General features: G+C 37.1%; 1 protein-coding gene across 1 annotated transcript in view; it reads right to left on the bottom strand.

Moving 5' to 3' along the window:
• PDE4B (phosphodiesterase 4B) overlaps positions 1-12,044 on the bottom strand; it is a 457,454-nt gene extending 445,410 nt beyond the window's left edge. The window contains exon 1 of the mRNA XM_062191495.1: positions 11,809-12,044. Coding sequence (XP_062047479.1) covers positions 11,809-12,044 — 236 coding nt within the window. The remainder of the gene's footprint in view (positions 1-11,808) is intronic.
• Positions 12,045-14,026: the final 1,982 nt, after the last annotated feature.

Below are 14,026 nucleotides of genomic sequence, written 5' to 3'. Positions count from 1 at the left end.
CATTAATCTTCAGACAGGCTTCATGAGACAGCAATGGCATTTTTTTTCTAGGTTTTCAGATGCAGAAGAGGAATTAAAGTAGGTGGAATGGTTTGTCTGAAAATGAGGGGCAAGTAAAAGGTGGAGTTGGAATTCAAATGCCACAGTGTTTGCTACCATTTCACAAGTCCTCATCAAAGGCTTCTATGCTGTTGAGTAAAAACAAACATGTTGGAGACACAACTATGTTTTATGGGTGAGTTCATTGAGGGCTCAGTCAGATAACAGGTAAGGACAAAAGCCACAGTGACTCTAACAAAGTTAAAATCCACAGATGTATGTCAATGTTAAAATCTGAGAGAAGTCTTGGGGAGTTAAGCCATCAGGGCGAGAGACTACTCGGATACCATAATGCACTGTGTCCTAGCCTCTATCTCAGGGCCTTAAGAGTCCTGGTGCTGAGTTAAAATCTTTAAGCTGCTGAGGCAATCATGGCACAAATAAGCCACAGACGCACTCTCTGATCATTTGAGCTGTGACAAACAAGTCCAGCTTATTGATGCTGTGGGGGAATAGAAAGAGCAGCAAGGAAACATTTTGGGATAAATGAGTTTTTGATGGAACTGGAATCCTTCCAAGGTATTTGTTCACTGGATTTTATATTGATTTTTATATATGGGATCCTGAAACAGACAAGACCTCTTTTTAGATTTTGGCTTTTGCTTTTGTTTTTGTTTTTTCGCTTTTAAATTTACTGATGTAAGTGGTGGAATGACTTCAGAGTGGTTGTCTTCCTATCCCTTTCACACAGTTGATGATAATTAATGGCTTTTAAAAATATGTCTTTATTGCTGCAAATATAGTTTTGGGAAACTTCGTTCCAGACCTTTGTCATACCAATGGTTAAGAATGTCATGCTACTATAGTTTTAATGATCTGTGATTACTTTAAAATTTGCTGTATATGGGTGGTGTGGTAATTTTTCCATTCAATTATTGTTTATAGACATTGTCTATATCCTTCCTAAACTAGAGTCTTTTTTCCTTTTCACTTGTTAAACTTCTAATTCACTGAAGTATTAAGCCTTTTTACTGTAATTTAAATTTAAAATGTTAACTAAATAAAGACAGAAAAGAAAGGAAGGTGGGAATAAGAATGGGAGGAGGAGGAAGGAAGGGAATATCATTATGGTCTTAGAATTATATCTACAAACCATACTGGTTCAGTTAAAAAACCAATTAAATTTTTTTAAAAATAGCAAAAATAAATAAATATTATATATTTATTAATGATAGCAAAACAAGACTATAAGATTTCTTATTGAGGATATAAACTATTCACACTAGGTCTTATAATTAGATGAACACGTTAGGATGATTCAGCTTGCTTCATTAGGCTGTGGTTATTTTAGGCAGTAAACTAATCTCATTTTGTTTGTCCAGTATACTGAATGGTCACAATGTATTTCTAAATGTATTTCTTTACAAACTCTAGTGACTTTGGTTCTCTCAGACTGGTACATCTTATGTACAGCAATGCTCTTTAAAAAATGAAAATAATCAGGGGGGCTGGCACTGTGGCGCAGCGGATTAAAGCCCTGGCCTGAAATGCCAGCATCCCATATGGGTGCTGGTTCTAGTCCCAGATGCTTCTCTTCCTATCCAGCTCTCTGCTATGGCCTGAGATAGCAGTAGAAGATGGCCAAAGTCCTTGGGCCCCTGCACCCGCATGGGAGATCCGGAAGAAGCTTCTGGCTCCTGGCTTCGGATCAGCACAGCTCAAGCCCATTGCGGCCATCTGGGAAGTGAACCAGTGGATGGAAGACCTCTCTCTCTGTCTCTACCTCTCTCTGTAGCTCTGTCCTTCAAATAAATAAATCTTTAAAAAAAAAATCTCTGGGTATCTGTATTTTAAAGGTTTAATAAGATAAACAGTTACATCAATAAGGTGACATAATGTATAAAATATTATGCTCAGTAATTTAATAAATTATTTCAAAAAGTAGATACATGCCTAGCAGCAGATAGATATGTTTTTAAAATTGACACCTGAAAATATTTGAATATAAGGCTTTTCTTACCGTTCTTCAAATGAAGGAATTGGGGTCTAAGACAGTTAAATGATCTAAGACTTCAGCATAGGAAGATGACCCAAGAACTTCGGCCCCTGCCACCAAGGTGGGAGACTCAGATGGAGCTCCAAACTCCTGGCTTTGGCCTGGCCAAATCTGGGCCTTTGTGGACATTTGGAGAATGAACCAGTGGATGGAAGATCTCTCTCTGTCTCTCTCTGTCTCTCCCTGTCTCTCTCTTTCATTCTACCTTTCTCTCTGTAACTCTTTCAAATACATAAGAAAATCTTTAAAAAATACTAGAACAAAACCAGCATAAATCAAGAGAATACATAATAGATTAACAGAAAAAAATGAAACTTAAGATAACATCAAAATGATGTAATGATCCAACCTCATGTGTAGTGTGTTAAGACATAATACGGAGCCGGTGCTGTGGCATAGCTGGTAAAGTCGCTGCCTGTAGCGCTGGTATCTCATATGGGCACTGGTTCAAGTCCCGAATGCGCCACTTCATATCTAGCTCTCTTCTATGGCCTGGGAAAGCAGTAGAAGATGGCCCAAGTCCTTGGGTCCCTACACCCACGTGGGAGACCGGAAGAACCTCCTGGCTCTGGATTGGCGTAGCTCCAGCCATTGAGGCCATCTGGGGAGTGAACCAGTGGATGGAAGACCTCCCTCTCTGTCTATGCCCAAGTCTCTCTGTAATTCTGCCTTTCAAATCAATAAATAAAATCTTTTTTTTTAAAAAAAGACGTTATACAACACTCCATACTGATGGATACAAGTTTTATCACTTTAGAAATAGAATATCATCTCTTCATAAGAAAGAAAAATTTGAATGCTGCAGACATCCTCTTAGAAACTATTTCTCGTACCTAAGACCAGCAATTTATCACCAGGGAAAGTCATAAACTATTACAGCTGTCTCTGATTCTCCACTATAATCATTTCAACAGTTGTCTTAAAAAAATGGGGCCAAAAAGTATTCATAAATTGTCAGTATGCTTGTACAGTATTAAGAAACCAACTCTTAAATAGATAGGAGAACATGCTGATAGAATGGAAATATTTCTGTACTTTAAAAATAAATACTACTCTGTTCTTGAACTCGAAACCACTGTTCTCCACATTAATGAGCTCTCTTCAACCTAATGAAAACATATTTGTGACTTTATGTATGAATAAAGATGTAGAGATAAATGTATGAAAATATTAACAATTAGTAAATCTAGATAAATGTTGTTCATGCTAAGATTCTTTCAACTTTCTGAACTTTTAGATTTCTACTACCAGTGACTTCTCTTTGAGCCCCAGATACTACCATCTTTCTCATTTACCCACTGTCCTTTCTGGTCATATTAGGTACATAACATTTTTTTTTTGTAACTTCTTTTTTTTTTGACAGGCAGAGTGGATAGTGAGAGAGAGAGACAGAGAGAAAGGTCTTCCTTTTTTGCCGTTGGTTCACCCTCCAATGGCCACTGCGGCCTGCGCATCACACTGATCCGAAGCCAGGAGCCAGGTGCTTCTCCTGGTCTCCCATGCAGGTGCAGGGTCCAAGGACTTGGGCCATCCTCCACTGCCTTCCCGGGCCATAGCAGAGAGCTGGCCTGGAAGAGGGGCAACCGGGATAGAATCCAGCACCCCAACCGGGACTAGAACCCGGTGTGCCGGCGCCACAAGACGGAGGATTAGCCTGTTGAGCCATGGCACCAGCCATAACATTTTAAAGTTAGAAATTATCTGGAAATTTCTGGGATTTTGTCAGACACAGTTATACAGATTTTTATTTCTCTCTATTCACTTGTCTCTTAAACTGCAGGTTTTCAAGTATTTGAACATGACAGAGTCCATGTGAGAATTCTTCCAAGTTCTCAAGCCTTTAGTTATCCAGTTTCTTTGCTCAGACCAGAAAACAGATCATCACCTATTTTTTAAAAGATTTTCAAAAATGGTTTCTAGATCACTGATATTCCATCAAATACAGTTTGAAAGAAGTTCTCCTTGAAGCCACATTATCCCCTGTCTCTTTATCTCCAGTCTACATAATCTGCAGTAATCTTAGGTTAGGAGGGTTGGAGGCAGAAGGAGGAGGATAAGCCAACACTACCATGGGTGCCCCATGTAAACTCTGGGACTTCCATAAAGGGTTCTGAAGCAGTCATTCTTGTTCTCCCTTAAAGAGAAAATGTCTACGTTATAACAAGAAGCAACCTGAGGAAGTCAATAATTTACATTTTTTAACATAAAGGAATTCAAACATATCAGTGTCAGATAAGTTGCTGAAAGTGACAGAGGTTCCCAATCCCCTGGTTCAGAGAAAATGAGCCAGAGTCAAGAGAAAAGTTTCACTCCTGGGGATGTCCCTTCTTGAGTGAAAAGAATATTCATTTGCATATTCTTCCCTCTGCACATCACAGAATCTCACTTCTAAGTTTCTTGGAGAAATCCTATAATATGCTCAAGAGCCTGTACCTATTGCTAGTGTTCAATAATGTAAATGTTGTGTCAGTGGAAAATGTCAACATATAATATGCAAACATTATGAAGCCAAAATAGCAAATAGATTCTTCTGTACAATACTTCCACTCAACAATTAATGAGATATGTAGAACTTTCCTGAGCTGACGTACCAACTGTGTCATTTGATGCATGAAGAATAATCAAATAAATCATTTTTATAGACATTTTGATTCTATAGCACTTCATAGACAAATATTTGTTCTACAGCAATAGAGCCTAGAAAGTATGATTTGTACACAGTGGACCCATTATATGAGTTCCAATGTAAAATGCTTAGCCAATAATGAAGTATTGAAATTAGCCTATATGTGCAATATCATAGAAGATAAAATAGAAAGCCAGGTAGAATAGACCTACTATGAAAGAGAATACAGCTATTAAGAGATGAAGTAAGGATGTTTGTAGAATAACCACCAACTAGCTTCTCTGCCTCTGTCTGCACATCAAGATAAAAGAAAAGTGCTCTAAGAATTAAGAGCAGGAACAGGAAGCATATTCATTGCTTCTTTTATTTTCTTCAATAAATATTTATTAGATGTCAGCCTTTCTTGTAGTTTCCTGGAATAAAAAAAACAAAAAACAGACATCCCTGTCTTCATGCAATTTAGCAAGGGTGTCAGATAATAAAAGGGGAAAAATCGCTAATATAACAAGCATCTCTAAAATGTATTTCCAGGTAACAGTAAGCAAGTACTAAGAAGAAATATAGAGCAGACCAAGGATTTGGAAAAGAAAAGGGTGCTATTTTAGATACAAGGTCTCAGTGAAGGCCTCTCCGGTTAGTGATGCTTGAGTAGAACCCTGAATGCAAGTAGGAGTGAATCATGCCAATACCTAAGGAGCTAATCTTAAATGCAGAAGAAAACCAAGGGATGAGTATTTGTTGTAGTAGTCAAGCTGCTCCATGTAATGTCTGCACATCCCATATTAGAGTGGATTTGAGTCCCAACTCCATTCTATATTTCATCTTCCTACTAACATGCTCAGTAGAAGGCAACAGGTGATGGTTTAAGTAGTTGGGTGCCTGCCACCCAAGTGAGAGACCTGGATTGAGTTCCAGTCTCCTGTTTTTGGCCCAACCCAGCCTTGGCTGGTGTGGGCATTTGGGGAGTGAACCAGAAGATCTGAGATCTCTCTGTCTGTCTCTCTGCCTTTCAAATAATAAGCAAAATAAACAAACAAAAAGGAAACCTAGTGCAAAGTCCTGGACGTGGAAACATGTTGTTGAAAAATAGAAGGCTGACGTGGCTGGAGAACAGATGAGATCAGAGATAGCCTGGGGCCAGATAATGGAGGGCCTGGGAAACCATGGTAAGCATTTTAGATGCTTTTATAAGAATCACTTAAATGCCCCTGGAACAATGTTGCTGGTCTCCTGACAGTGATTTAGAGAAGGAAACACTATAAACATCCACAGTAAAAACTGGGAGGCAATGTAAAGCAAGAAATGCAAAGAGGAAGCAAATGGAATTTCACAAAAGGGGCTTAGACTTTGGCAGTCAGGCAGCAGATGAGCTTGCTGGGCCACCGTCTGGCAGGTGTCCTGGGGAACGTCACCATTACTTTACAAAGCCCTTGTTACAGTAAGTATTTTAAAAATTCAATATATTGAAGACTTGAGAACACTAAAAGGCCAGGAAAACACCATTTATAGTCTTACTGATGAAATGCTTGCTCTGATTAAAGTAACAAACTTAAGCTATGAGTAAGTGGCATAGATTTCCACTGGCATTTGATTCAGATAGTGGACTAAGATAATTCTTGTAATAAATCCCACCAGGAGGCAGCACTTAGGCAAAACACAAAGCACCTCTTGTACATTAGGACTGAGTTAACAGGATTTCCCCAGATGCATTTCTTTTCCCACCCACCTCGGCTATGATGGTTTCACATATGTGGGATAGTGTACCATCTAGTACCATGCATAACATCATGTTGTAGGCAAGAAAGTGCAAGGGGCACCAGGTTCACTTACTGTTATGGATTGAGCAGGACTTGTCTTTCCAAAACTCATGAAGCTCATGTTTTAAAGGCTGACTAAGGGTGGAGACTTGATGTCATGATGGTGTCTGAGAGGTGGGGCCAGTGGAGGTCTTTAGGTCACTAGGAACATGTCCTCGGTGGGTGATTTCCATAACAGGTTTTGAATATTCAGTGCTCATTCAGCCAAGTTCTCCCTCTCCTTCCTGGCTCACTGTGATCACTGCTGCTGTACACACTATAATCAGCCTCCACCAGACACCAGACTGTGGAGCCACTCAATCCTGTAAGCTCAAACTGTAAGATGAAACAAACCTTTTCTTTCACAAAGAAACTCCTTTCAGGTATTCCAGTTAAAGTAACTTCAACAAAGAGTAATTTGTTAAGTCATAAGGAATGTCATAAGCACAATTCTCAAAGCTATGAAATAAATATACAAAATAATTGGGAGCTATTATATCTCAAATGCACATTCTCTTTGTCTCTAACCTCCTCATACTCCAATCCATTCCCCATACTGCCTTAAAATAATCTTCTAAAGTAAAAACTATATACCACAAGGCAGTCTTGTTCTCAGAACCTTGGTGTGGCTCTGCTCTGATGATAGACAAAAATCCCAAGTCTTATTTTTTGGCAATGGGAGACCTAGAATACGTCTGTCTTCCCCATCTTTCTTCTTATACTGGAAATTCAGTGAAAAATGCATACTTCCTCCATGTGCACAATCAAGGATCAGATCAGTTGCTTATTTGCTGTGTAAACTAGATCAAATAACATCCTCTCTCAATTTTTTCCTATGAAATAGAAATAATAATAGTATAGAACTCATAGGTTTGTTGAGGATGAGTAAATACATTCAGAACAATGTAAAATACAGTGTAAGTATTAAATAAATGGCGGCTACTATTACTATTATTTGCTAATGAGATTTCCTTTTACTGCTTTCTTGGCCAACAAAAGAATGCCCTTTCTCCTACTCCCCCCTCATACTCTTCTGAAAAAAACATTTATTCATTCCTCAAGACCCCCAAATAGTATCTTTCCTTTAAACTTTCCTTAACATGTCGACTCTCTTTAGTAGTGGTTATTTCTTCTATGCTCTCATGGCAAATAGAACTTCATTTTTCAATACCATTATTTACATTTTATGTATTAAGTATTAACAAAGAAGATTTGCCTGGGTGTTTCAAAGGCAAAGGCTCTATCTTTCTCATTTTCTACCTCCTAAGCCCAGGGAAGGACCTGGAGAATAAGAGTTTCCCATAAATGTTTTTGTGAAATCTATTTTCAATCAATACATATGTAAAGGAATATCATCTCTCAAAAAGTTTCTAATATTACTGGGAAACATACAAGACAGTTGAAGAATAATGCCAGGCTCAAATTCAATAGATTCAGCTAACAACCAGACTAAATTATAAAATACAATTAGTGTGCCTAAAATTTAGAGAAAGGTAAACCATATTAGTATTTATTACTTTTTATATTTTTCTCCTGTTATTCCAACTTTGCCTTGCCAAGTACATGTCAATTTGGTGTCTAAACTATGATCCTTCATACTTTTCATAATAAGATCATGAACTTTTTTTAATGAGGAAATAGTTCCAAGATATAAGTAGAACTAAATGGGGAAAAGACAGAAATGTGTAAGTCCATTTTTCCTTGTACTACTAATTAAAAGCATATTGTGCCTTGTGTGCAAGTATGGACAGAGAGGGGATGATATTCATCAATACACTGTGTGTGATACCCTTGTTTGTTTTTCAGAATTAAAAGAAGAATTTGGAAATTCGGTGATGGTTCAAAGTCAAGTAACGATTAATAGTACAACTGCTTAAAAGCAGTTAAAGAAATTCAGAATACTTTCTGTAAATGCGTGTAACAATGAAAGTAACATGAATTTTAATTATACTTACACTCCAAATAAAACTGAAATGTGATAGTCATGAACATTCTAGTAAAGAAATATAAAATATAATAAGAGTTGGAATGCTAATGGGTTAAATTAAATGTGGTTTTTGTTGTTGTTGTTGTTGTTTTTTTTTTTTTTTTTTTTGGCTCACAGCAGTGCTCAATCACATATGTTGAAGAAATAAGAAAGGACAAAAACCCTGAGATCAGTTAATAATGATCTTCGGATTCATGAAGGTTCTTAGAAGTCTTTTCTTAACATCCAAGGTGGGGGTGGGGAGAAGAGTACATTATATATAAATTATACATGCAACTTTTGAAGAAAAATTTTGAAATAGGTGGACTATGAAGTACTAAGTGTGCATTAAGTGATGATATAAAGCTGTTTGCCCTATAGTCTTAAAAGTAGGGCAAATTCCCATATGGTAAAGATGGAGTAATTGTGGTTCTACCCAAGGGTAAAAGAAAGCAGTGAGATAATCACTCAAATTCCTTCCAGATTTTGGATTGTGTAAATACTCTGATTAGTGACAACACATTGACTATCTGCTTTTCTCACAATATTTTAAAAACAATCCCAGAGTCAGAATTTCAAACATTTCCTAAATCTTCTGCCATTAGTCCATACTTCATAACAGGTTTTCAAAACAAGAACTATACATTAATCTGACCAAATTATGAAATTTACAAATAACCCAGGGTTAAAAAACAAAACTGTTCAGTGGGTTTAGATATAAACTGTATCCTCTGCATTGTTTAGCTTCATCATGAAAATTACTTTAATTTCAATGCTGGAGTCAAAACAATCCAGTCTTCTTAAAAGAAGGCTACTGTCTACTGTAAAGTAATAACAGGTTTTTAGAGACTTTTAAGTGTGTATCTTGGAATTTCTAACTTAAATGCATGGTTTGGAAAATACCAATCATTGATCGTGAAAGGCTGGTTACATTTCATGATGACAAGGAGGCAAACATAAAGAGCTTATGCTCTTATTTTCTCATGTAACTACTTCATATGATGTACTAAAAAAAGCTTCATATAGTTAATAATATTTGGGGAAAAAGTCATTCAAATACATAAGCTAGATGTCTATTTTCCAAAAGATATTTTCATCTCGTGTTTCATGAAAATATATTCAAAAAATTTAAGCTTATACCCATATAACACAACAGTTGCAGATGTAAATACCAATGCAATCAGATGCTGAGAAGAAACTGTAGAGTTTTACTAAGAAACATTAGAAGGGGAGTGTGAGAGTTTGTAGGGAATAAAAGGGTGAAAATGAATCACAGTCATAATGAAAGTTATTTTACAAGTTTGATGATTAATCAGTTATTTAAACTTATATCATGATATATTACACCAAAGTCATATGCTTTCTTTTTTGACAATTGTGGAAAATTTCAACTCGTCTAAAAGAAGATAATTTTATTAGCATAAGTAACCTCAAATATCACTAAAATGTTCTTTTTGCAATTTGCTGCAAGAAAATTTGTATAATGCATGAGTAAAACTGGCTTCTTTAATCATTTTAAAATTTGGGTTCCTTTGAAAAGAAAAAAAAAAAAAACACCAGTATTTATAGCTCTATGTTCCTAGCACATCAAACATCTATTCTCAGAAAAAGAAAGGTCACATTGTTATATTCAAGAATCAAAACTCTACATTAAGGAAAATATTACCGTGGTCTTAAGAAGATTTGCCATTAACTGAATAATAGCTACCTAAAAGTAAATGCCATTCTGGTCAAAACAATGGCTTAATATTAACTCAACGAGTAAAATATGTGCATCTATTAACTGACTGTATATTTTCTTCATATACTCCTTTTATGAGAACTAATTAGCAATATATCTCATCATTTCCCCTACTCACCTACACTAATTAGCAATATAAAAATGCCCACACATTAGGGGTGGGGTAAAGAACAAGACATAAGACTTCTACAAATCAGTTCACCCCCTTATACATCAACCTTCTCTTTCTACAAATGCTACTACCATTGGTAGGTTTTGAAAAACTACTCATGTGTGTTCTACAAGTAATAATATTTAGTTCATCCACAAGATGACCCCCAAAAATTATCCAACAAAGCAGTATACAAACAACTGTCTACCATCAACAAACAGAAACAACCACATCACATTTAGCCAGGTAAACTATGCTAAACATGTGGTATCCATCAAAGGTAAGCTATATCTTTCTGAGGGTAACTTTTGTCAATGTACTACGCAGTAGAGGAAGTAGACAAACACTTCAGTTGAGAAGAAGAGAATTCAGCTAAATATTAATTTTTAAAAATTAGATATCTTCAGTTAATTTGTTGGTTGGAAATTGAGCCTGCAGTCAAAAAATCACTATTATAGGATTTCCTTTACAAGTCACTAACTCCCTTTATGACTATAACCCTATTAAATAAAACTGAGGTATAGATGCCTACTTTTGAAGGTTATCTAAAACAGAAAGAAAATATATTCTTTAAAGATATCTGAAAAGGCCTAGCTTTTTAAAGTAAAGGTGATCTAACTTTATTGTGTTTTTCCTTACCTTTCATTATTACACTGCTTTAAGGAATTCATCTAGTGTGTTTATATTCCTAGTATAAATATACATTAAGGTAGCAGTCACAGTGCAAATTTTTACTGAAAGTTTTTGAATTTATCTACGTGGCATTCTCAAAATATCTATAAACTTTAAGTCATCTTTTTAAAACAAGAGGTTCTGAAAGATAGCAGCAGTGTAGAATCATAAATAAAACATTAACCATTAATCATGCAGTTTCAAAAGTTGAAACTTAGTTTTCCCTTCTGTTAAATAGTGTAAAGATGTATGTCAAAAATTAAAAACTCACTGGTTTATGCACTGTAATCATGGTGGCACATTAAGCTAAGTTTGACTCTATACATTGTCTCAAGAAATAAACTAAAACTAAGATTAAGGTATGTATTCTCCTGCCAAAAACAGACTATTAAAAATCATCAACAACATCACAAAACAAAAAAGTCACCAATCACCTCAACAGAGGTTAAATACAAAATCAGCCTTTCACAACTCCTTCATCACTCCATTTACCTAGAATTAACCATGTGTTTTTCTAAGCAGTAATTTTAAAGATTCTCTACTGTAGAGGCTTATTTGTATCTGGAAACAGCAGGTAGCACACTCAGCACTTAGCATACGGTACATGCATGTATTCTTCAGCTGACCCATCTCCATTCATATCACACCCGCACTGTGTATTACAAACAAAACTTGAACGTTCCATTTTTTACATTTCAAAATCACTGCCGCTAAGGCAGGAATGAGAAAAGCACGCTAGATGCCTCCAAGTCCCGTCTTACCACGTATGTGCCACAGTGAAGCGACGACGTTGCCGAATGCTTTTATTCACCAGCAACTTTCTGAAAAAGCACGGGGAGTTCCTCGGTGAGCTGCGTGGAGAAATTTTAGGAGATGTGGGTCTGTTTCCCGGTAGTCTCGGAAGCTCAAGTTCTAAGTGCATTTGCTCCTTGAAAGTCTTTATGCAAACCTCAGATTCAGAAGCAGTAAGTTCCTTTGAAGAATTTTTTGCTGTCATGTCTTGTATGGAGTGCTAGCTCTCACCATGCAAAACAAAAACCTCAAACATAGCAGATACTGCTGCAGGTTAGAAGGCTGAGAAGTCACACTCTTTCCAGTTTAATTTGGGGCGCTGTGGCTCCAGGGTAGGAGCTGTTCAGAGCAAGAGCAGCATTCTCGAAGAAGAATGGCAAGTCAGGCAGTCACAAGGAGCAGTATCAGCCTGGCTTTGCCTCTGAATATGCGCCAAAGTGCTTCCTATGTCAGTAGCCTCCTTGTGGATGAGGTTTGTCTGCAAGCTACACACTGACACTCGCTGAATTCATTCAGCTGAATAGATCAACTCATGAAATATTCATAAGAGCTTCTGATAAATCCTTTACATGTATTTTTTTTCAAATCTTATCAGACGAGCTACATTCATTAATGGATAGTAAGCAAAGCCTAGTCCCCTAGTCACTTGCTTTGTTCGCACAAAACGCGGAACCAGCATTTGTCATGCTTAAAGTCTTCATTCAGAATTATCTAGCTCCGTAATGCACACAACAGTAACTCCACCTACCAAATGCTATTGGCTCAGGATTATTTAAACAATTACACTCTGTTTCCCCCTCAACAACACCCTTCATCGCTCAGATTTTCTCAAAATCTGTGAGGCTACTGTCCTCATCAGAGTGAAAATTGACCAAATCAGGGATTGTCAAAAAGTCTAACTCAACTGCCTTCCACATTCCATTTCTGAATGAAAGCTAATTTGCCAAAGTTTTTTATTTCCTCTCCTTTCTCCAGTAGATCCCATACTGCATCCACATTTTAAAAGCTGTCAGCAAACAGGAAAACACTGGAGTTGGTTCAATTCCCCAAAGAATTTAAGCCTAATTTTTATTGCCATAGACATGACCCCTCTCCTTCTAGTTTAAGCTAATTGTTCATGAGTGCTCACAACAGCCCCTCTATGCTAAAAACAGAACCACTTAAGACAGTCACAGCTCTTCAAACCTGAATTGGGGAGCACAAGCCAGAGACATGCAGGCATGGTACAAGGCCCACTATGCATATGTATGAGTGTGTGGGTAGGGACACAAGACAATGAATGCTTGTACATGGGTATTTATGCTTGGGAGTGACTGTGTGTGCATTTTGTGCACAAGGGATGCAGGTGACATGTATGTACAGGTGAGTTTAAAAAATGTCTCAAGTCCAATGGTAGATCATTGTAACCTGGCATTCCATTTAGAAATACAGTGGCATGTGGATTCTATAAAAGGCACATGGGAGTAGAAAAAAAGGTCATGACTCCGAACTTCTGGGCTTTTGTGAAAAGTCTGTACCAGCAATAACTGCCACCAGGGTCAGCCTGATCTCAACCAAATCCAACAAAGCTGAACCAAGGCTCGTCAGCAAGAGTGACAAAAGAGGAATGAGCTGCAGTGCGACTTGAGGCGAAAAGGGTGACATTTATTTTTCCATGAAGGTGTGAGGTCTTCTGCCCTTACAAAACCGTTTGTACACAAGAGGACTTCAAAAGCTTTGTGGAAAATGAAATGAAAAGGTATGTTTGTTTTGGGTCAAAAACATTTTGAAATCCATGTCGGTTTTTTTTTTCCATAATGCATATTTTCCATGAACTTTTTGAAGAACCCTCTTGCGTCACATATGTGGCTAAAAATGTGCTAAATGTTTAAACAGGCTACACGTGAACAGAGCTACATGTAGGAATAGATCTCAAACTACCTTGGGCAGGTGGTTCAAACATAACAGGGAAAGCTTAACCTAGCTGTTGACATGGACTCCCTTGGAAAGTATATTGATTTTTCAGTCACTAATTAAAATACATTATGAACAAAAGCACCATCACAGAATTTTAAACTCATATTGGATCCTAGGAACCCCAACTCAGGTCCTCATTCCAAGGATGAGCCACAGAATTTAAGTGACTTATCCAAAGTCATACAGGTAGTTCATGCTAGACTTAAAACTGAAACCCAGGTTCTCTTATTC

Source organism: Lepus europaeus, chromosome 5 (genome assembly GCF_033115175.1).
Source record: "Lepus europaeus isolate LE1 chromosome 5, mLepTim1.pri, whole genome shotgun sequence".
Classification (NCBI taxonomy): Eukaryota; Metazoa; Chordata; class Mammalia; order Lagomorpha; family Leporidae; genus Lepus; species Lepus europaeus.
The sequence above is the reverse complement of the archived record's forward strand: the minus strand, read 5'-3'. Positions and strand labels throughout refer to the sequence as shown.